The sequence below is a fragment of the Podarcis cretensis genome, assembly GCF_951804945.1.
Source record: "Podarcis cretensis genome assembly, chromosome: 3".
Taxonomy (NCBI): domain Eukaryota; kingdom Metazoa; phylum Chordata; class Lepidosauria; order Squamata; family Lacertidae; genus Podarcis; species Podarcis cretensis.
This window is the reverse complement of record NC_137172.1, coordinates 2,422,719-2,445,469: the sequence shown is the minus strand read 5'-3', so window position 1 is coordinate 2,445,469 and position 22,751 is coordinate 2,422,719. Positions and strand designations below refer to the sequence as shown.

The window sequence follows — 22,751 nt, the reverse complement described above, 5'->3', positions numbered from 1 at the left end:
ACATTGCAGAAAATTGCTTGCAACATCCCTCTGAGCTGCAAATGTCTGAAAATTATTATTTGCGAACCTCGTTTTTGGGGGCTTGGATGTCCTTGCAAGCCATTCCAAACTCGTCTCTCCTTTCTTTATTTTATTCCCTGGCTATTTTTAAAGTTGATGTTGCCCCAGAGTCGCATTCTAAGGCAAGTCTTGGCTCAGGAGCTCAGCATGAGATTCTTCCTTTTGGCAAATTAAATTGTGAGAAATTCCTCAGGCCAGATTTTATTTTTTTACTCTTGGGGGGCGTGTTTGTTTTGCAAGAGTTCTTGTTGAACGCTCTTCCTTGTGAGCAAATTTCTTCTTCTTTCTGCCTCAGCCTGAGGGTCTAGACCCATGGTTCCTCACACGCCTCACAGGTGGGCAATTTGATTTATGAGTTAGACCATGGGTAGGCAAACTAAGGCCCAGGGCCGGATCCGGCCAAACACCTTCTCAATCTGGCCCGCAGACGGTCCGGGAATCAGCATGTTTTTACATGAGTAGAATGTGTCCTTTTATTTAAAATGCATCTCTGGGTTATTTGTGGGGCATAGGAATTCGTTCATTTTTATTTTTTTTCCAAAATATAGTCCGGCCCTCCACAAGGTCTGAGGGACAGTGGACCAGCCCCCTGCTGAAAAAGCTTGCTGACCCCTGAGTTAGACCAAGTTAATGGCCTTTTGGCTTCCTCCTCGTGAATAGAAGTTCACTTTTTGAATAATAAGAATTATATGTCACTGGGGGGGGGGGCAAGCATCAGGATTTCAGAGATGCTTAGGTGGGGCATGGCCAAAAAAAGGTTGGGAACCACTCATATAGACCTTACTCCCCATCACCCCCAGCAAGTACAGCCAGCCCCCCCCCCACCTCAACCCCAGCACCCTACAATCCAAAAAAGCTGCAGTTTGCCAAGTTGGGGAAAGGTGAGTTGAACTACCAACTTCCAGAGCCATCTTGTGTCCTGGGTCTCCCTGGGTGAAGAATTCAAATTCGGGTTACGTTTCCTTTTTGGGGGTTACACTAGATGAATGTTGCAGACCCTTCCCGAATCTATCTGTCTGCCTAAACTTGCAGGGGTCAGCAAACTTTTCAGCAGGGGGCCGATCCACTGTCCCTCAGACCTTGTGGGGGCCAGACTATATTTTGAAAAATATAATAAACGAATTCCTATGCCCCACAAATAACTCAGAGGTGCATTTTAAATAAAAAGACACATTCTACTCATGTAAAAACACGCTGATTCCTGGACCATCCGCGGGCTGGATTTAGAAGGCGATTGGGCCGGATCCGGCCCCCGGGCCTTAGTTTGCCTAAAGCTAAAGGTAAAGGTAAAGGTACCCCTGACCATTAGGTCCAGTTGTGACCAACTCTGGGGTTGCTGCGCTCATCTCGCTTCCAGATCATGTGGCCAGCATGACTAAGCTGCTTCTGGCGAACCAGAGCAGCACATGGAAACGCCGTTTACCTTCCTGCCGGAGTGGTACCTATTTATCTACTTGCACTTTGAGGTGCTTTCGAACTGCTAGGTTGGCAGGAGCAGGGACCGAGCAACGGGAGCTCACCCCGTCGCGGGGAATCGAACCACTGACCTTTTGATCGGCAAGCCCTAGGCTCTGTGGTTTAACCCACAGCACCACCCATGTCCCCTTAGACCCCTGGCCTAAAGCAGGGGTCAGCAACCTTTTTCAGCAGGGGGCCAGTCCACTGTCCCTCAGACCTTCTGGGGGGCCAGACTATATTTTGAAGGGGGGGTGGAGAACGAATTCCTATGCCCCAGAAATAACCCAGAGATGCATTTTAAAGAAAAGGACACTGGGGCGAAGCAGCCCGCCTCCACCTGACCAGCCCTTTCCTTGCTCTTACAGGTCCAGGGAGCAGGAAGAGGCCCTTGGGACCCTGCGGACATCTGGGGTCCCTGGCTGCTCTCAAATACGCCGTGGTTGGGCTCTACCTGTTGGTCTTCCTGATCCTCGTGGGCGTTTTCATCCTCGCAGGTAAGGACCACTGGGGGGGGGGAATACCGCACATCTCCCCACCACCTTTCACAGGTAAAAACAGTGAGAAGTTGCTGGTAGGAATTTAGGGAGCTGCTTTGTACTGTGAGTCTGAACACTGGTCTATCTAACCCAATAGTGCCTGCACAGACTGGCAGCAGCTACATTTATTGATTGATTGATTGATTGATTGATTGATTGATTGATTGATTGCATGACTTGTGCACCAACCAGAGGGTTGGTGGTTTGAGTCCAGCCAGGGATGGCTGTGGACAGGAATCCTGCATTTCAGGAAGTGGGACTAGATGAGTCTTTTTCCCCACTTTTATTTTTTATTGGTTTTCACATATTACTTTACAATACAGATGTACCAAAGCCAACACCATTGCCTCCCCTTCCCCCCATACATTTACATTTCTATTTCCTCAGTCCATCATATTATCCTTTTCTCCTTCCTCCCATTTCCCTCCGCCCCCACTCGATTTCCTCCACGTTATACAATTTACAATAATCTTTGCATTCTACAACCTTCTCAAATCATCTATATATTCTCATTATCTTTCCTTACTAGTTTTTCTTCCATCCAGTACCTCACATTTTAATCTAGGCATATTAGCGTATCTTTTTTTGAGGAATATTTTGCCATATATTCATCAAAACATTTCCACTCCTTTTTAAATTTTTGATTAGACCTGTTTCTTATTATAGCAGTTAATTTTGCCAAGATTAAATATTCATTTAGTTCACAAATCCATTCCTCCTTTGTGGGTATAGTTTGTGACTTCCACCTAGCAGCAATCACTATTCTAGCAGCTGTACTCGCATATAGAAAAAATCATTTTTTCCCCTGTGGTATCTCTTTGTCTATCAATCAAATGGACTAGATGAGTCTTAGGGTCCCTTTCATTTCTACAATTTGTGAATCTAAGTGTTATGTACTGAGTTGAATAGGATTCAGAATGCAGCAGTCTGATTGGTCCTAGAACAATAGGATTCAGAATGCAGCAGTCTGATTGGTCCTAGAACAATAGGATTCAGAATGCAGCAGTCTGATTGGTCCTAGAACAATAGAATTCAGAATGCAGCAGTCTGATTGGTCCTAGAACAATAGGATCCAAAAGGCAGCAGTTTGATTGGTCCTAGACAATAGAGTTCAGAATGCAGCAGTCTGATTGGTCCTAGAACAATAGGGTCCAGAATGCAGAAGTCCGATTGGCCCACAGGAGCCACCCAATCCAGCTCCAGGTGGAAGTGAATCCGCAACCTGATTGGCCTACAGGAGAATCCCAGAATTAGCCAATCACGTGGGGCCCATTGTGTAAATAAGGAATATAAAGCAGACATTCTGGGGGAACTTCCATTCCTCGACCTCACCACTATGAGCTGAGTAAAGAGCATGAAATCCACTCTCGACTCCGAGAACATTTCACTAAGTGTGCACAAAGCCAGTGCTAGATCTTCCTGGATCTCTGGCTCTGCTGTTTCCAGGCCGTTTCCCCCCTGGCCAAGATCCACCTTCTTGTGGGTTTGCAAATGCCACCTCCCAGCCTTTTGGGTGTAGCCATGGGAAGAAGAAGGCATACAGCAAACACTCAGTGAGTAATCCTTGGCCGGGGGCAGACGTGTCAAACCCAATCCTCTGCATAATGAGCCGAGCGGGGTTTAGTGGGTGGCCGCGAAGAATCCCAGGGAGACTTTGGGCTCCGTCTCTGGGTTTGTGGGTTGGGCAGAGGCCACCGGAGCACGTTCCCAGAATGTCTGCTCGGCTTATGCTGAGTGATTGCTCCTCCTCCGGGACGACAGATCATGGCACCAGAACGTCCAAAAGACTGAAGGCTGTAGGGGAGCCAAGCTGGGACTATCCACCCACACAGACCCAGCCTGCGTTTCTCTCCTGATGTCTTTCTCCAAAGGCTCTTTCTGAGAGACACAGTTGGGTTTGGCTCGTTGTGTTGGAGCAGCAGTGGTCAACGCGTTGGCAAGTGTGACACCAAGGGGAGCCCTGATTGTATAACCAGAGTGCACACCATAGCATCACAGAATCACAGAGTTGGAAGGGACCCCCAAAGGTCATCCATCCCAGCCCCCTGCAATGCTGGAATTTCAACTAAAAGCATCAATGACAAGTGGCCATCCAACCTCTGCTTAAAAACCTCCAAGGAAGGAAAGTCCAAAACCTCCTGAGTGTGATGGCCTGGGATTCGGACTCGAACTCAGAGCCGGAGGAGTCTCAGTCTGCACTGGATCCTATGCCTCAGGCTGCATCTGAACCAAGTCTGGGGCCTGATTCTGAAGAGTCCCAGTCTGCACAGGTACCCAGCTGGGCCGAGTCAGGGGCCTGAGCCTGCCCTGGCTCCAGATGCGGGGATTCCCTCGTTGCCTCCAGCTGGGCTGCTCCACTACCATTTGGGTCAGGGGAGGCTGAGATGGCCTCTGGGTCTAGTAACCCACCGACGTCTCTTGAAGAGCAGAAACTGAGGTCTGAGAGAAGGAGAGACCTGAGTACTCGCAGGAGGAGTGCTCGCCTCTGGGCAAGACAGGGAGGTGAGTTGCTGGAGGATCAGGTCCGGCCGTTACCCCAACAGAAATAAAAGGCTGCTGGACCCTGCCCCAGGTTGCGGGAGCAACATTGCTGTTTGCCAGAACCTGCCTGTGACCCTGTGCCTGACCTAGTCTGGGTTTCTGCCTTGTGTCCTGCCTTGGCCCTGTCGGACTGACTCCTCGCGGAACTCTCGGATTTGGGACCGGACCTGGACCGCGTTACTCAGGTTAACCCCTGGGCCAGGTTACCGAGGGAGTCTCTTCCACTGTCCAAAGGCTCTTACTGTCAGAAAGATCTTCCTGATGTTTAGTTGCAATCTTCATTCTTGTACAGTGGTGCCCCGCAAGACGAATGCCTCGCAAGACGAAAAACTCGCTAGACGAAAGGGTTTTCCGTTTTTCGAGGCGCTTCGCAAGACGAATTTCCCTATGGGCTTGCTTTGCAAGACGAAAACGTCTTGTGAGTCTTGCGACTTTTTTCGCTTCACCCCCCTTTTTCTAAGCCGCTAAGCCACTAATAGCCGCTTAGCCGCTAATAGTGCTAATCCGCTAAGCCGCTAATAGCCGCTAAGCCGCTAATAGCGCTAATCCGCTAAGCCACTAATAGGGATGCTTCGCAAGATGAAAAAACCGCTAGACGAAGAGACTCGCGGAACGGATTATTTTCGTCTTGCGAGGCACCACTGTAACTTGAAGCCATAGGCTCGAATCCTAACCTCCGGAGCAGGAGAAAACAAGATTGCTCCATCTTCTATGTGACAGCCCTTGAGATATTGGAATATATCTCAGTTTCCTGCTTGGCAGGGGGTTGGAGTCGATGGCCCTTGTGGTCTCTTCCAACTCCATGATTCTATGACTCTCTGTCTCCTCTTTCTGAGGCTAAACATATCCAGCTCCTTCAACCACTCCTCACAAGGCTCGGTTTCCAGACCCTTGATCATCTTGCTCACCCTCCTCTGCCCACCTTCCAGCTTGTCAACATCCTCCTTAAATTGTGGTGCCCAGAATTGGACACAGTATTCCAGGTGTGGTCTGACCAAGGCAGAATAGAGTGGTACCATGACTTCCCTTGACCTGGACACACGACTTCTGTTGATGCAGCCTAGAATAGCATTTGCCTTTTTTGCTGCTGCATCACACTGTTGACTGATGTTCAGTTTGTGGTCCACCAAGACCCCTAGATCATTTTTGCTGTACTGCTAGCAATGACAAACCTAGACAGCATCTTAAAAAGTAGAGACATCACCTTGCCAACAAACGTCCATATAGTTAAAGCTATGGTTTTCCCAGTAGTGATGTATGGAAGTGAGAGCTGGACCATAAAGAAGGCTGATCGTCGAAGAATGGATGCTTTTGAATTCTGGTGCTGGAGGAGACTCTTGAGAGTCCCATGGACTGCAAGAAGATCAAACCTCTCCATTCTGAAGGAAATCAGCCCTGAGTGCTCACTGGAAGGACAGATCCTGAAGCTGAGGCTCCAAGACTTTGGCCACCTCATGAGAAGAGAAGTCTCCCTGGAAAAGACCCTGATGTTGGGAAAGATGGAGGGCACAAGGAGAAGGGGACAATGGAGGACGAGATGGTTGGACAGTGTTCTTGAAGCTACCAGCATGAGTTTGATCAAACTGAGGGAGGCAGTGGAAGACAGGAGTGCCTGGCGTGCTCTGATCCATGGGGTCACGAAGAGTTGGACACGACTAAACGACTAAACAACAACAACAACTGTACAATAGTCATCTTCAAATATCTGAAGGTGTTCCATGGAAGGTAGAGCAAGCTTGTTTGATTCTGCTTTGGAGAGCAGGACCCTAACCAATGGATTCAAGTTGCAAGGAAGGTGATTCCAGACTAAACATCAAGAAGAACTTTCTGAAGGTCAGCTTTGTTTGACGTTGGAATGGACTCCTCAGAAGGTTGTGGCCTCTTCATCCTTGGAAGCTTCTAAGAACCTCCATTCGAGTCCCTTCCAACTGTCCAATTCCATGAGTCTAAGATTTCATGTGTGGCCTTGCTGCACTCCAAAGCCCCTTTTGCCACATCTGATTCCGATCAGAACAAAGAAGGCATTTCATTTCCAAGGAGGGGCTGTCATAATGTCAAATTTTTGTTAATTTTTCTCTGAATGGGCGGGGGAAAAACATGGCAATTGTTATGATGGATGGACGGATCCTGGACTCTTGTCCTTGCAGAAGGTGGTTGGGGATCATCTATGCTGACATCTGCCTTCCCACCCACGGTAGAAATCTTTCTCCCTGGGTGGAGGATGAAATTGAAATGTGCCTGGAATATAAAGCTCCACAATTCCTAGAGGAAGAACAGGGCGATGAATCACTGGCTAATTAGGCTGACCTTATTTTGGCTGGCTGGTTAAATCTGCAGCATTAACAGCGGAGATCTCTTAGCAGCAACGCCTCTCGCCTCTGAGTCCATCAACTTTACTCCGACTCTTGGGTTGCTGTGTAGGTGCCAAATCTTTTACCGCCTGCAGAGATGAATGACAGGAGGGCTCGCTGGACCAGTGATGGCTACATTTTCATTCCACGGACGGAAGCAGTGATGCCTCCGAATGCCAGTTCCCGGGACAAGTGAGGACAGAGGTGTTGTTCTCAGGTCCGGCTTGCCAGCTTCTCCCATCTGGTCGGCCACTATTAGAGCAGATGCTGCCTGAGATCTGGTCCATCTGCAGGGGGCGAGGTCTTCCGAACTTCCTATGGAGCCTCCAGGTTCAGAGGCAGTCTACCTGCATTCCTATGCTGTTCGGGGAATTCAGCCGCTGTGAGAACAGGATGCTGGACCACATGGGCCTGATCCAGCCACAGGGCTCGGTGAGGAGGGAAGGGATCTAGGAGCCTTCATATGCAAGGAGCAAATATAGGTCCTCTTTGTTCAAGAGCAGTATGGGCTCCTCCACACTTACACCTTTTCATAGAATTGTAGAGTTGGAAGGGACCTCAGGGGCCATCTAGTCCAACCCCCTGCAGTGAAGGAATCCTGCCCACAGCCGTTCCTAGTTGGGCTCAGACCATGAACCTTCTGCTTAACAGCCAGACACACTGACCCATTTATATGCTAATAGTAACACATTGAACCTTAACTCCATAAAGATCAGGCAACCTTCCAGTCTTCCGGTTTAGGGAACCACCCGCTCACAGTCTTATCTGGATTGAGTTTCAGTTTTTTGGCTCTCATCCAGTCCATTACCGAGGCAAGACACTGGTCCAGCACTGCCACTGCCTCACCTGCAGATGTAGAGAAATAGAGCGGAGTGTCATCAGGATACTGCTGACAACGTACTTGAAACCTTGGATGACCCCACCCAGCGGTTTCATGTCTTCTTCTTCTTTGGCGATCACTCATAGCCAAGTAAGATGGTCTTCCATAAACACGGTTTTCACAGTGAATCCATAAGTGACTGCGGAGGCCAATTCTGGATCCACACATCTTTCCACAGTGGGGACATAGGTTTCTGGGTGGGAGTTGATCACAGTGAGGGTTTGCCAAGCATGCCTTCCTCTTAGCATGTTTCTCCCTTGCGTCCTGAGTTGGAGTGTCTTCAAAGCCCAGGATACCTTTGGTAGAGGCTGTTCTCCAACTGGAGCACTCACAGGCAAGTGTTTCCCTATTTTTTTTACTACATTTTTTAATATTTACCTTGAGACAGTCTTTAAACCTCTTTTGTTGACCACCAGCATTACGCTTTCCGTTTTTACGTTCGGAATAGAGTAGTTGCTTCGGAAGACGATATCAGGCATCAGCACCACATGACCAGTCCAACGAAGTTGATGTTGAAGAGTCCTTGCTTCGACACTGGTGATCTTTGCTTCTTCCAGTACACTGGTATTAGTTCACCTGTCTTCCCAAGTGATTTGTAAGATTTTTCAGAGACGCCTTTGATGGAATCTTTCAAGGTGTTGGAGAAGGCGTTTATAAGTGGTCCATGTTTCACAAGCATACAGTAAAGTTGGAAGTACAATAGCTTTGTAAACAAGCATTTTGGTTTCCCCGTGAATGTCCTGGTCCTCAAACACTCTGCACTTCAATTGGGAGAAAGTTGCACTCAAAATAACATAGGGGATGGGATTGAATCATAGAATCATAGAATCCTAGAGTTGGAAGAGACCACAAGGGCCATCGAGTCCAACCCCCTGCCAAGCAGGAAACACCATCAGAGCACTCCTGACATATGGTTGTCAAGCCTCTGCTTAAAGACCTCCAAAGAAGGAGACTCCACCACACTCCTTGGCAGCAAATTCCACTGTCAAACAGCTCTTACTCTCAGGAAGTTCTTCCTAATGTTTAGGTGGAATCTTCTTTCTTGTAGTTTGGAGCCATTGCTCCGTGTCCACTTCTCTGGAGCAGCAGAAAACAACCTTTCTCCCTCCTCTATGTGACATCCTTTTATATATTTGAACATGGCTATCATATCACCCCTTAACCTCCTCTTCTCCAGGCTAAACATGCCCAGCTCCCTTGGCCGTTCCTCATAAGGCATCGTTTCCAGGCCTTTGACCATTTTGGTTGCCCTCCTCTGGACACGTTCCAGTTTGTCAGTGTCCTTCTTGAACTGTGGTGCCCAGAACTGGACACAGTACTCCAGGTGAGGTCTGACCAGAGCAGAATACAGTGGCACTATTACTTCCCTTGATCTAGATGCTATACTCCTATTGAGGCAGCCCAGAATTGCATTGGCCTTTTTTAGCTGCCGCGTCACACTGTTGGCTCATGTCAAGTTTGTGGTCAACCAAGACTCCTAGATCCTTTTCACATGTACTGCTCTCAAGCCAGGTGTCACCCATCTTGTATTTGTGCCTCTCATTTTTTTTGCCCAAGTTGAGCCTTGAGGAACCCCACATTGAAGGCTCCATCACGCCAAAGAGCACTCCCCAAGCATCACCTTCTGGAAACGACCATCCAAGTAGGACCAGGACCACCACAAAGCAGCGCCACCCACCCCCAAGTCGGACAGTCACCCCAGATGGATGTGACGATAAATGGTATCAAAAGCAGTTGAGAGGTCAAGGCGAATGAACAAGGACACAATTCCCCTGTCTCTCTCCTGACAGAGGTCATCATACGGGGCCACCAAGGCAGATTCTGTGCCAAAATTCCCATGATTCACCCATAGCCTTGCAAAACAGGAAGCTGAAGATGATTTATGCTGCTTGGAACCAGGCGAGTTTTTAATATCCTTTGCCTGCAAGGGGCTTGAGAGCGGTTCTCAGCTGTGGCGATGGAGCACATTTAACAGTTCTTGCCTAATCCAACGACACTCCAGGCTAAAAAAACCCTCCGGCTGGGAAGGAAAGGGCAGCTGGCAAAAGCCCAAGAAACATGAAATGTCTCCCATAGTGATTCAGAGACCGGTTTATTGGGACCGTGTGGTTTGACCCTCCAAAGATAACGCAGGCTGCATAGCTTAGGCCGGCTGGACTCAAAACCACTCTTGACAGGCGGCCAGGAAAGAGTTGCAACAGGCCATTGACTGAAGAAGAACGAGCCACCTGCCCCGAGGAGCTTACATATGTGACCCAGAACCATGAGAAAATAGTGAGTAGGGCTGCTGAGGTTCTCCGCCGAAGCAAAACAAAACTCTGCGAGAAATCCGAAATATGCAAGTTTAATCAGTTGAAATGTGGATGCATTTGGATTGCAGGCAAATAGCCAGAAAGAGATGTACGCTCCGTGAGTTCTTTGTAGGATTGTCCCAAATTTCAATTTAAATGCTACGTCCTGTATTGATACAGTTTTGGCCTGTATTTCAGGTCTTCTCTCTCTCTCTCTCTCTGTCTCTCTCTGCCAAGTTAGGGGTTCTTTCCAAATACCTCTGTTTGAAAGGCTGTGTGAAAGGTCATGTATTTAAACTCTGGGTAGCCAAGCACAGACAGACGCACAAATTCATGTGTGTGCATCATCTTAGCCTGCAATAGATTGTAATGGATTGCTTTGAAGTCACTTAAGAAATAGATGGGGGGTATCACCTCCCCCCCCCAACTTCCCTGCCCTGCCCTACCCTGTATTTAGGTTTGATGAGGCCCTCAGCTCCTGAAGGTAATGGGTCCCTTTATATGTGCAGCTGTACTTTGCCAACAACAAATTGTCACTCTTTTTTTGTGTTGAATATATGCTATATGGTAATTGATGGACCTAATAGGTATCTAAAGCCATTTTATTTCGGTTTTTTTATCTTATATTTTGGAACTGTACATCCAGGTTTTCTTTTCCTTTAATTTTTTGGGGAGCCCCCAAGAGAGTGGAGCCCTAAGCTATAGCTTATTTAGCTTATACGTAAATCCGGCACGGATTGTTGGGCGGCTTCCAACAAAACATTAAAAATACATTGAAATATCAGTCACCAAAAACTTCCCTAAAGAGGGCTGCCTTCAGATGTCTTCTAAAAGTCAGATAGTTGTTTATTTCCTTGACATCTGATGGGAGGGCATTCCACAGGGTAGGCGCCACTACCAAGAAGGCCCTCTGTCTGGTTCCCTGTAAATTTGCTTCTCGCAGGGGGAGAACTGCCAGAAGGCCCTCGGTGCTGGACCTCAGTGTCCGGGCAGAACGATGGGGGTGGAGATGCTCCTTCAGGCATACTGGGCCAAGGCCGTTTAGGGCTTTAAGGCTCTTAAAGGGTTAAAAGGCTCTTAACTTCCAGCAAATCATAGAACCTCTGCTTGAAATCCTCCAGGGAAGGACAGCCCACAACCTCCCAAGGGAGTCTGTTCCACTGTCAAACAGCTCTTACTATTAGAAAGTTCCTCCTGATATTTAGTTGGAATCTCCTTTCTTGAATCTTGAAGCCATGGGTTCGAGTCCTATGCTCCAGAGCAGGAGAAAACAAGCTTGCTCCATCTTCCATGCGATAGCCCTTGAGATATTTGAAGATGGCTCTCATATCTCATCTCAGTATCCTCTTTCCCAGGGTAAATATACCCAACTCCTTCAACCGTTCCTCATAAGGCTTAGTATCCAAACCCTTGATCCTCTTGGTTGCCCTCCTCTACACACTTTCCAGCTTGTCCACATCCTTTTAAACTGGGCTACCCAGAACCTTTCCAGGCTCATTGTCACATTTGGATCAATCCCTCCAGTCACGTTGATCCCCCTTCCTGGAATGATCTCACACAGGGAGAGAGAGAGAGAGAGAGAGCACAAAAAAAAGTTGCTACTTTCCCCACAGTGTCCAAATAGAATCATAGAATGGTAGAGTTGGAATGTACCCAAAGGTCATCCAATCCACCCCCTTGCAATGTTCATTTTGTATTTTTAGACTGTGGCACTGTGGTCTAAACCACAGAGCCTAGGGCTTGCCGATCAGAAGGTCGGTGGTTTGAATCCCCGTGAGGGGGTGAGCTCCCGTTGCTCGGTCCCTGCTCCTGCCCACCTAGCAGTTCGAAAGCACATCAAAGTGCAAGTAGATAAATAGGTACTGCTCCGGCGGGAAGGTAAACGGCATTTCCGTGTGCTGCTCTGGTTCACCAGAAGTGGCTTAGTCATGATGGCCACATGACCCGGAAACTGTACTACGCCGGCTCCCTCGGCCAATAAAGCGAGATGAGCGCCGCAACCCCAGAGTCGTCCGCGACTGGACCTAACGGTCAGAGTTCCCTTTACCTTTACCACCCTAAGATCTTTCAATGAAGAGTGGTATGCAAAATCAGATGATGATGATGATGCAATCTCAGTTTTAAAAACTGCACTGAGTTTGGCCACTGCTAAGATGCATTCCCTCTGTTCCCAAACCCAGTAAACCTTTTTTGCATACAGACCAGATGCAACCCTCATGGCCCAGGAACTGCCCTATGGAAGATAGTAACAGATAATTCTTGCCATTTTCCTGGAGTTGAGAACGATAAAGCCCAAACCCTCTGTTACGTTCCTGCGCCTTTCATGTTTGTTTCCATTGGAACCCCTCAATATACTTTGGACGGTCCACAAAAACACGGGATACAGTTCCATTTCCTCCTCTGCTGAGAGGCCTTTAAAAGATCTCATGAAATTAAATGCAAAGTGAAACCGTACACAGAGAAAAATCTGCGGGACTGTCTCCTTACTAACAGAAATACAGCAGACATTCTAGGGCCCCTTCTGGGGGAGAAAAGAGCCACGCATCAACAGAATTTGGGGGCAAACACATGTCTTGTCAGCCTGGGTTGTTGTTTTTCTACATCTGGGAGACTGAAAACATTTTGAGAGGATTATAACACAAATCTTGGTGCACAGTTCTTTCAAGACTGAATCCAACACAGGCCTGGGGGTTTGGAGAAAGGTCCATAGTTCAGTGGCAAAGCACATCTCTGTGTGCACAACTCCCCAGATCCAGTCTGCAGCAGGAAGAAAAGGTCATTTGCTCCTCATTGCAAAGCAAACTGTCCCAATTTGTACCTCCCGGGTTAATGCACAGGTCAGAGTACAATTCTGTTTTGGATTTCACACATCGCAATGCAGCTCTCTGCTCAAAAAGAGGCACCAAAATGCAAATTTTGGAAAGAAAGGAAGAAAGTTGATATTATGAGTACAATGGGAGTCTAAGAGGCCAGCCAGATATCACAATGATCCCAGTAAAGCTTTTCATAAACAGCTTCAAGAGATGGTCTGCATTGTCCAGCCTCCTTATTGCAGCCCATTGTTTGGACACAGCAATAATATTTAGTTTAAGTGCACGGCATTTTATTGGCTGTTACATAGATCCCCATATCGGGGGAGAGCTGGTTGTGCAATGGGCTTGGCTTCCCAAAACTCAATTAAGCTGAACAGGATTTGATTAATTTTTAAGCCAAACTGGGTCCCAACAGTGGATCAAACTACCCCAAAGAATGCTTTCTCAAAGAAGTCTCTCCCACCTCTTTGAAAATGCAATGTACCACTTTATACATGGCTTTCCACATAGCAGAACATTTATGAACGTTAAGAGGGAGCAGCTCTGAAGGAAAAGCTCTCCATGCTATCCTCTTGGCTCTGGGGGCAAGGGGTTTCTCTGTTGTCTCCTGCCTCCATCGTGCAATCTGTCTCCAGCCTTTTCGCCGTTTGATTCATGGGGATGCTTTTCTCAACTTGGGATCATGGAATCAGAATGGTAGAAGGGGCATCGAAGGGGCATCTAGTGCAATGCAGAAATCCCTGCAATGCAGAAATCCCTGCAAAACAGTCTCTGGCAGATCTAACCTGTCTTCTTTGTTGTTGTTTAGTCGTTGAGTTGTGTCCGACTCTTCGTGACCCGCTGGACCAGAGCACGCCAGGCACTCCTATCTTCCACTGCCTCCCACAGTTTGGTCAAACTCGTGCTGGTAGCTTCGAGAACACTGTCCCACCATCTCGTCCTCTGTCGTCCCCTTCTCCTTGTGCCCTCCATCTTTCCCAACATTAGGGTCTTTTCCAGGGAGTCTTCTCTTCTCATGAGGTGGCCAAAGTATTGGAGCCTCAGCCTCAGGATCTGTCCTTCCAGTGAGCACTCAGGGCTGATTTCCTTCAGAATGGATCAGTTTGATCTTCTTGCAGTCCATGGGACTCTCAAGAGTCTCCTCCAGCACCATAACTCAAAAGCATCCATTCTTCAGCGATCAGCCTTCTTGATGGTCCAGCTCTCACTTCCATACATCACTACTGGGAAAACCAGAACTTTAACTATGTTGGCAAGGTGATGTCTCTGCTTTTTGAGATGCTGTCTAGGTTTGTCATCGCTTTTCTCCCAAGAAGCAGGCGTCTTTTAATTTCGTGACTGCTGTCTGGACATTGATAGTGTTCTCCTCCATGATCTTCAACTTATATATTCCATTCATGAATTACTTCCCATTGAATGCCTTAAAGTTATTTAACAATGAAAACCATTGCAGCCATTCCAAAAAGCATAATTATTCTAATTATAAAAACAATTTCAGATTTGAGGCAGGCATTAAAAAGACACAATCGTTTTCAACCACAAAAACATGGCAGAAATGTGTTCAGCATCTGGACTTCAGAAGCAGGCTCTGTTATATCCCCGCAGTCATGGCGTGCTTTGATTGACATGGGTTTAAAATGCAAAACTGCACACATATAGATTTCCTTTTCTTTCTTTCTTTTTCCAAATCAAGGTTGGCAAACCTATCTTTGCTTTAACATGCCAGGAATGTTGAAGGAGTTTTAAAGCATGGAATGCCAGCAGACTGCCAGGAGAAAAGAAAGGTTAATTGTGCAACTCACGGCTGAAGTAATATCCCGTTACACACCACCCCAGTCTCCAAGCAATGGGAGACTCCAGGGGTTCCAGATGTTTACCTAGGGTTCAGTTTCCTTGGAATGAGGGTCAGTGGAGACTGAGGTGTCTTTAGAATATATGGTTTTATTTACAAGCTGATCATAAGGCTCAGAAGTTTATCATCCCAACAGATCTGGCTTCTGCGTTAGTCACAGTTTTGGATCCAGCACAAAGCAAGCAGGTCTCTGTGTCTCCAGCATCCAGCTCTGCTAAAACCTAAAACTTCTTCTCCTATCTGGCAGGAGATGAGGGGTAGAGGAATGGCCCACTCATTAGTCTGGAGAGCCCCATCACTTCGTGGTAGATCTTACAACCTTTGCAATCTTTACAATCACTGGGCACAGGACCCTGAGAATCAGAAGGGAACTCTGGGCATCATCCAGACAGGCCCTCTCCAAACCCACAACAATACTTTGGGGATGCTGATGAGGACCTTTAAGTAGCCAGCTGAGGTCATTGTCTCACAAAGAAACTTGTCTGACCACTTCAGCAATAGAACCTTCTATAGAGACTTCACCTTGCCAGCAAAGGTCCGTATAGTTAAAGCTATGGTTTTCCCAGCAGTGATGTACAGAAGTGAGAGCTGGACCATAAAGAAGGCTGATCGCCGAAGAATGGATGCTTTTGAATTCTGGTGCTGGAGGAGACTCTTGAGAGTCCCATGGACTGCAAGAAGATCAAACCTCTCCATTCTGAAGGAAATTAGCCCTGAGTGCTCACTAGAAGGACAGATCCTGAAGCTGAGGCTCCAAGACTTTGGCCACCTCATGAGAAGAGAAGACTCCCTGGAAAAGACCCTGATGCTGGGGAAGATGGAGGGCACAAGGAGAAGGGGATGACAGAGGACGAGATGGTGGGACAGTGTTCTCGAAGCTACCAGCATGAGTTTGACCAAACTGTGGGAGGCAGTGGAGGACAGGAGGGCCTGGTGTGCTTTGGTCCAGGGGGTCACGAAGAGTCGGACACAACTAAATGACTAAACAACAAAAATTAGATTCTAACTCTCACTGGGCACAGGACCCTGTGAATCAGAAGGGAACTCTGGGCATCATCCAGACTGGGCCTCTCCAAACCCACAACAATACATTGCTGTCTAAAGACACTCCCCTCCCAGCAAGACCATAAAGTTCAGAGCCTACAATTACCATGGAGGCTTCATTTTTAAAATCAGTTACAATGAAAAATCACCCTCTGGGGTTGGAATTCACACCCAGGACTCAGATGTGCAAGAGATTACATGCTGAGGGTTCAAAAAAGCAGAGATTCTTCTCAGTGATCTCAGAAGTCAAGATGAAACTAGAAAGTCTACAAAGACTCAGCTCTACAATGCCACTATTCCACCGGGAAGTTGACAAATCGAGGAACTGTTTTGGTGGTGCACAAAGCAAGCGCATTCATGCTTCTGCTCTGAGCCAAGGCCTGCTCTGAAGAATTCCTGGCTGCATCTCCAGTGAGTATCTGAGCCAGGCAGATCCAACACACGCTTCGATGGATAAGAAACAAAACAAAACGCCCGTTCTTGGAAAGGGAGGCCCAGGTTGGCCTGTGAATCGTGCGGCCCTAGTAAACAGCCAAAAGCGAGGCTGCCAGCCCGAGTGAGCTCATCTGTTTTTGCCAGGGAGGAAAATGTGAGAGCAAAGGTGTTTGACCACAAGCTGAGGCAAGAGCAGGAAGAACATAAGATAGTCATAGAATCCTAGAACTGGAGAGTTGGGAGGGATCCCAAAGGTCATCCATCCCAGCCCCCTGCAATGCTGGAATCTCAACTAAAAGCATCAGTGACAAGTGGCCAACCAACCTCTGCTTAAAAACCTCCAAGGAAGGAAAGTCCAAAACCTCCTGAGTGTGATGGCCTGGGACTCGGACTCGAACTCAGAGCCGGAGGAGTCTCAGTCCGCACTGGGTCCTATGCCTCAGGCTGCATCTGAACCAAGTCTGGGGCCTGATTCTGAAGAGTCCCAGTCTGCACAGGTACCCAGCTGGGCTGAGTCAGGGGCCTGAGCCTGCCCTGGCTCCAGATGTGGGGATTTCCTCGTTGCCTCCAGCTGGGCCATCACTTACAGCTGCTCCACTGCCGGTTGGGTCAGGGGAGGCCGAGATGGCCTCTGGGTCTAGTCACCCACTGACGTCTCCCGAGCTGCAGAGACTGAGGTCTGAGAGAAGGAGACCTGAGTACTCGCAGGAGGAGTGCTCACCTTCGGGCGAGACAGGGAGGTGAGTTGCTGGAGGATCAGGACCGGCCGTTACCCCGACAGAGATAAATCCAAGGAAGCAGAGCTAATAATAATAATAATAATAATAATAATAATAATTTATTTGTACCCCACCCATCTGGCTGGGTTTCCCCAGCCACTCTGGGCGGCTTCCAACAAATATTAAAAATGCATTAAAATGTCACACATTAAAAACTTCCCCAAAAAGGGCTGCCTTCAGATGTCTTCTAAATGTCAGGTAGTTGTTTATCTCTTTGACATCTGATAGGAGGGCGTTCCACATGCAGGAGCCACGTTTGCAACCCGCAGCGCCGTGTTTGCGCACGCACAGGCCGCTATTTGGCACTTCTGTGCATGCACAAAGCGTGATTTAGTGCTTCTGCACATGTGCGAGTGCGAAAACCCGGAAGTAACCCATTCCAGTACTTCTGGGTTTTGGCACGTCCATAACCTGAAAACGCGTAACCCGAAGCGTCTGTAACCCGAGGTATGTCTGTAATAATAGTAAATTTATACCACACCCATCTGGCTGGGTTCTCCCTTCCACTCTGGGTGAATCCCAACAGAATATTAAAAACACCAGACATTAAAAACTTCCCTAAACAGGGCTGCCTTCAGGTGGCTTCTAAAAGTCAGATAGTTGTTTATTTCCTTATTTCCTCGATGGGAGAGAAGGCCCTCTGCCTGGTTCCCTATAACCTCACTTCTCGCATAGAGGGAACCACCAGAAAGCCCTCAGAGCTGGACTTCAGTGTCCAGGGAGAACGATGGGGGTGGAGCTGCTCCTTCAGATATACTGGGCTAAGGCCATTTAGGGCTTTCAAGGTCAGCACCCACACTCTGAATTGTGCTCAGAAATTCTGCAGGAAGGCCTTCAGAGCTCTAGTTTAGGCTTGTTTGCGGTCCTTAGGCTTCAGCCATGGAGCGTAGGCAATGGGATTTGCAAATCCAGCCTGTTCTGAATCTTTTCAGAATAACCCCGTTGCCAGGTGTGAGGTCCAAGTGGGGAAAAAACACAGACCAAGGGCAGAAGTGATTCCTCCAGCAGACTTGGTAAGAAGGGACCAGGAGAGGTTTTAAAAAATAAACAGACTGGTAGAACAGTATGTCCAAAACCACGAAACTTGCAAGGCGATTCCCTCCCCCTGCATCCTCCCAGGACATCAGCCTCTTTGCTGGGCTAGTCAGCCAGCAAGCCCATTTGCAAATGACCCATTCTGCATGGTATGTGTTTGTGCAAGCTGAAATATCACAACCTCTGTGGTTGCGGCAGCCTGAAATCAACATCTGCAAGCAGTCAAGGCAGTGCTGGTCGACTGGCTGTTTTTGATACCTGGAAGCCGAGTTACTCCTTTTCCTGCATCAAATCTTTAATATAAACAATTTTTTAAAAAACCTACAGGTGCACACATTGTATTCCCATTGGCTCAGTCAGAAAAAGCGGGCAGCTAGGATTAAAAGTGACAGGCATGTAAACCGTCCCGTGATATCTCAATGAAGGTTGGTATATAAATCTAACAAGTAATACTATTATTTATTTACAGTGGTACCTTGGTTCTCAAACTTAATCCGTTCCGGAAGTCTGTTCCAAAACCAAAGCGTTCCAAAACCAAGGCGCGCTTTCCCATAGAAACTAATGCAAAATGGATTAATCCGTTCCAGACTTTTAAAAACAACCCTTGAAACAGCAATAAGACATGAATTTTACTATCTAACGAGACCATTGATCCATAAAATGAAAGCAATAAACAATGTACTGCAGTCACACAATCAATCAGTAGCTGAACTGGGTTCCACACAGTCACAAAAACAAAACGAAAAAGCCGCAAAAACAAAAATTCAAAATAAATAGCAAAAACAGACCTCAGCGTTATACTCATATCGGAAGCGTAACACTCAAAATGGAGCATGTTTGGCTTCTGAAAAATGTTCAGAACTGGAACGCTTACTTCTGGGTTTGCAGTGTTTGGGTTCCAAGTTGTTTGAGTACAATGGCGTTTGAGAACCAAGGGACCACTGCATTTTATAAAATTTATATATCACTTGATTGTAAAACAAACCTCAAGGTGGTTTACAAAAAAAGAGATAAAACAATGAAATTATCCATAATAAAAATTAACAATAATTTATAACTTCCAGAAAGTTAAAATAACAGCAGACCGAAAACAGATAAAAACTCGCATCGATTTTCTGAACATCTGGGTAGGCTTATTCAAACAAGAATGTTTTTAACAAGCTCTAGAAAGAGTACAGGAAAGGCATCAAGTGGCAGGGAGTTCCAAAGGGTAGGATATTGAGTTCTTGCAAATGCAGAACAGGTGTTATGTGACACCTGCAACTTCGGCCGATCGATAAGTCAACCGCTTTAGCACCATCTGGGATCGGTTTGACCCAACGGACCAGCAGAATGGATCCCACCTGGTTCTGATCTGGCTCCTGCCTTGGGCCAGCCTCGCCCGACCCTCTTTCCTCCGGGCTTGACAGTCACCCAGGTCTGCTTTCCATCACAGCAACATCACAGCCAGCTCTCGCTATCATGGCTTGGAGGCGGAGGGCTGGGGAAATGTTCCGCTCCATTTCATCCCTGCCAAATCTAATTGTAGTCGTGTGGAAGCAATTGAACCGGGCCGTGGATTTTATTAGAGAGCAACGGAGCAAACTGAGTGGGTGTGATTTGTTTTCCTGTTCCCCGACCCATCTCGTTTTCTCCTCAAGTTGACTTGCTGATAGAGGGATGAAATCAAACCTCATTTCACCCAGCTGCGTTGAATATCCACAAGTTTTAATGTGAGGAGAGAGGGAGAAAAAAATCTTTCTTTTCTCCCCTTTCTCCTTCCCCTGCATAATATTAAAGACATTCCATGATTCTGCCGCATAGTAAAGGTAAAGGGACCCCTGACCATCAGGTCAAGTCACGGCTGACTCTGTGCTTGCGGCGCTCATCTCGCTTTATTGGTTGAGGGAGCCGGCGTACAGCTTCCGGGTCACGTGGCCAGCATGACTAAGCCGCTTCTGGCGAACCAGAGCAGCCCACGGAAACGCCGTTTACCTTCCTGCTGGAGCGGTACCTATTTATCTACTTGCACTTTGATGTGCTTTCGAACTGCTAGATTGGCAGGAGCAGGGACCGAGCAACGGGAGCTCACCCCATTGCGGGGATTCGAACCGCTGACCTTCTGATCAGCAAGTCCTAGGCTCTGTGGTTTAACCCACAGCGAGGTCCCAAATGCTTCAGCCTTTCTTGCTGGTGAGAATAACTCTGCACATGCTCTCCCTCCTTTAGCAGAAGCCCTCTGATCAAAGGAAAGCAACTCTGAGCTTTTCAGAGAAACTTTTCCACCCATCTTTTTATCCCGAATCCAGATCCCAGAGGTGCAATGATTGCCGCATGTCTGAACCAGGAAATGAACCAGCCCTGTTACTGCCAGTGGGGGTCCCATTATCAAATAGGTTCCACTAACTTGTCTGGAGCCTGAAATCTACTTTATGTGCTTCTACAAATAGACTTTATTCCCGTTTTTTGTTTTCTTTTTTTATGCTTGTCTCCTTTCTGGTCCTGTCCCAGCAAACACTCTGTCAGCTAAACCACCCAAAATTCTTCCAGCCCTGTAGCTCTGCGCCAGGAAGTGTGGAAATTGTGAGACAATTGACATGCTGTGTTTGCAGGCTCAAAGAGAGAACTTCTTAATTTAAAATAAAAATAAAAATAAAAATGCATTTGGAGAGATGTTTTTGTTTCTTCAAAAGCTCTGACTCGTTGCCTGTGCCTGCCTTGAGACCCGGAGAAACCTCAGAGAAACGCATCCTTGCTTTGGCCTCCTGCAGATGAGATGGCAGCACAAAGAGATGAGCTGTGACTAGTGTTTGTGCAAGGACCAGCCACGTGGAAATCTTGCAGAGTGTGCAACACTTTCCCCCTTCCCCTCCCTTTCTTGCAAAGCTGGGGCTCCTTGCCCTGGCAAAGATCAGGAAGAAACACTGCGTGGAACTAGAAGGCAATCTCATGTTTTTAGTCAAATGTTAAGCAGGGTAAGGACGGGGGAATGGAAGAGTCCTGCAGTTGGGTCAAGGCACCATGGCCAAAGATGCCCTCAAGGGAAGTTCATAAGCAGGACCTGAGGACAACTGCAGCCCTCAATCAAGAGCAGAAGAACCTGGTGGATCAGGCCCGTGGCCCATCTAGTTCAGCCTCCTGTCCTCACAGTGGCCGACCAGATGTTTGTGGGAAACCCACAAATAGGATCCAAGCACAAGAAGACATCTCACCTCCTGCAGTTCCCAGTGTAATAATAATAATAATAATAATAATAATAATAATAATAATAATAATAATAATTATTATTATATACATACATACATACATACATACACCTCCCATCTGGCTGAGTTTCCCCAGCCACTCTGGGTGGCTCCCAATAGATTAAAAACAGAATAAAACATCAGACATTAAAAACTTCTCTAAGCAGGACTGCCTTCAGATGTCTCCTAAAAGTCAGATAGTTGTTTATTTCCTTGACATCTGGTGGGAGGGCGTTCCACAGGGCGGGCGCCACTACCGAGAAGGCCCTCTGCCTGGTTCCCTGTAGCTTTGCCTCTCGCAATGAGGGAACCGCCAGAAGGCCCTCAGAGCTGGACCTCAGCGTCCGGGCAGAACAATGGGGGTGGATACGCTCCTTCAGGTATACAGGACCGAGGCCGTTTAGGGCTTTCAAGGTCAGCACCAACACTTTGAATTGTGCTTGGAGACGTGCTGGGAGCCAATGTAGGTCTTTCAAGACCAGTGTTCAAAGTGTTGGTGCTGACCTTTAAAGCCCTAAACGGCCTCGGTCCAGTATACCTGAAGGAGCGTCTCCACCCCCGCTTAGGGCTTTCAAGGTCAGCACCAACACTTTGAATTGTGTCCGGAAACGTACTGGGAGCCAATGTAGGTCTTTAACAGCCAGCCCCTCTTCCCGGGGAATAGTGGTTCGGAGAGGGTCAGCTCCTGCTTCTTTCAGTGCAGCTTGTGCAGGAGAATGTCCCCACCAGAGAAGGATTTTCAAATAATAAATAACCCTCCTGGTTGTGGCAACTGCCTCTCCCTGCCGAAAAATCGCACCCAGCAGCAAGCGCCAGAGCACCATGAGAAAACCAGGCCAGTTTAAGCAGCCAGAGCTGTTTTCGCTCCGCGGAGAATGTAATCCCATCTCCATATCCTCTTTTCCCCAAAATCCCCCTGCGGTTCCACCTCCAATTAGCGACCAGCTCTTCAAATCCCACAGCCTAGCCTGCTTAGCGCAACCTGAAAGCTTGCCGGCTGCGCTCTGTGCTCTAATTTGTACCAAATGTGCTCCATTAATATCCTTTCCTTTCCCCCTCACTATAAACAAGCAGTTGCATCACTGGGGGCTCGGGACCAGGTGGATACTAGGAATATCCCCCCCCCCCCCATAATGACTATTTTATTATTATTTGCTTGGGTCTGGCTCTCATCCTGCATTGCCCCAGCCTTGCAGAACATTTTTAACCCCCTAGAAGTGGAAAGAAAAATGGGCTTGAATTGCTGCATTCCTTTTGCATTTAACTTTTTCCTTTGCTGTGCATAGAGAGCATGGCTTAGTGGTAGGGTTTTCTGTTTTTTTGTTTTGGAAGGGGTGTTAGTTGGACCGGCAAGGCCAAAGTCATGTTTACACCACAGGTCTCAACTTGCAGCCAGTTCTGGAGCCCACAAAGAACTGGGTGCTCCACCCATGTTTTTGGCCTGTGCGTATC

General features: G+C 47.6%; 1 protein-coding gene across 1 annotated transcript in view; it reads left to right on the top strand.

Moving 5' to 3' along the window:
- The window catches only part of SCARA5 (scavenger receptor class A member 5), a 97,741-nt gene that overhangs the window by 25,374 nt on the left and 49,616 nt on the right, over positions 1-22,751 (top strand). Inside the window, exon 3 of the mRNA XM_079968804.1 lies at positions 1,884-2,012. Within this exon, the coding sequence (XP_079824930.1) occupies positions 1,884-2,012 (129 nt within the window). The remainder of the gene's footprint in view (positions 1-1,883; positions 2,013-22,751) is intronic.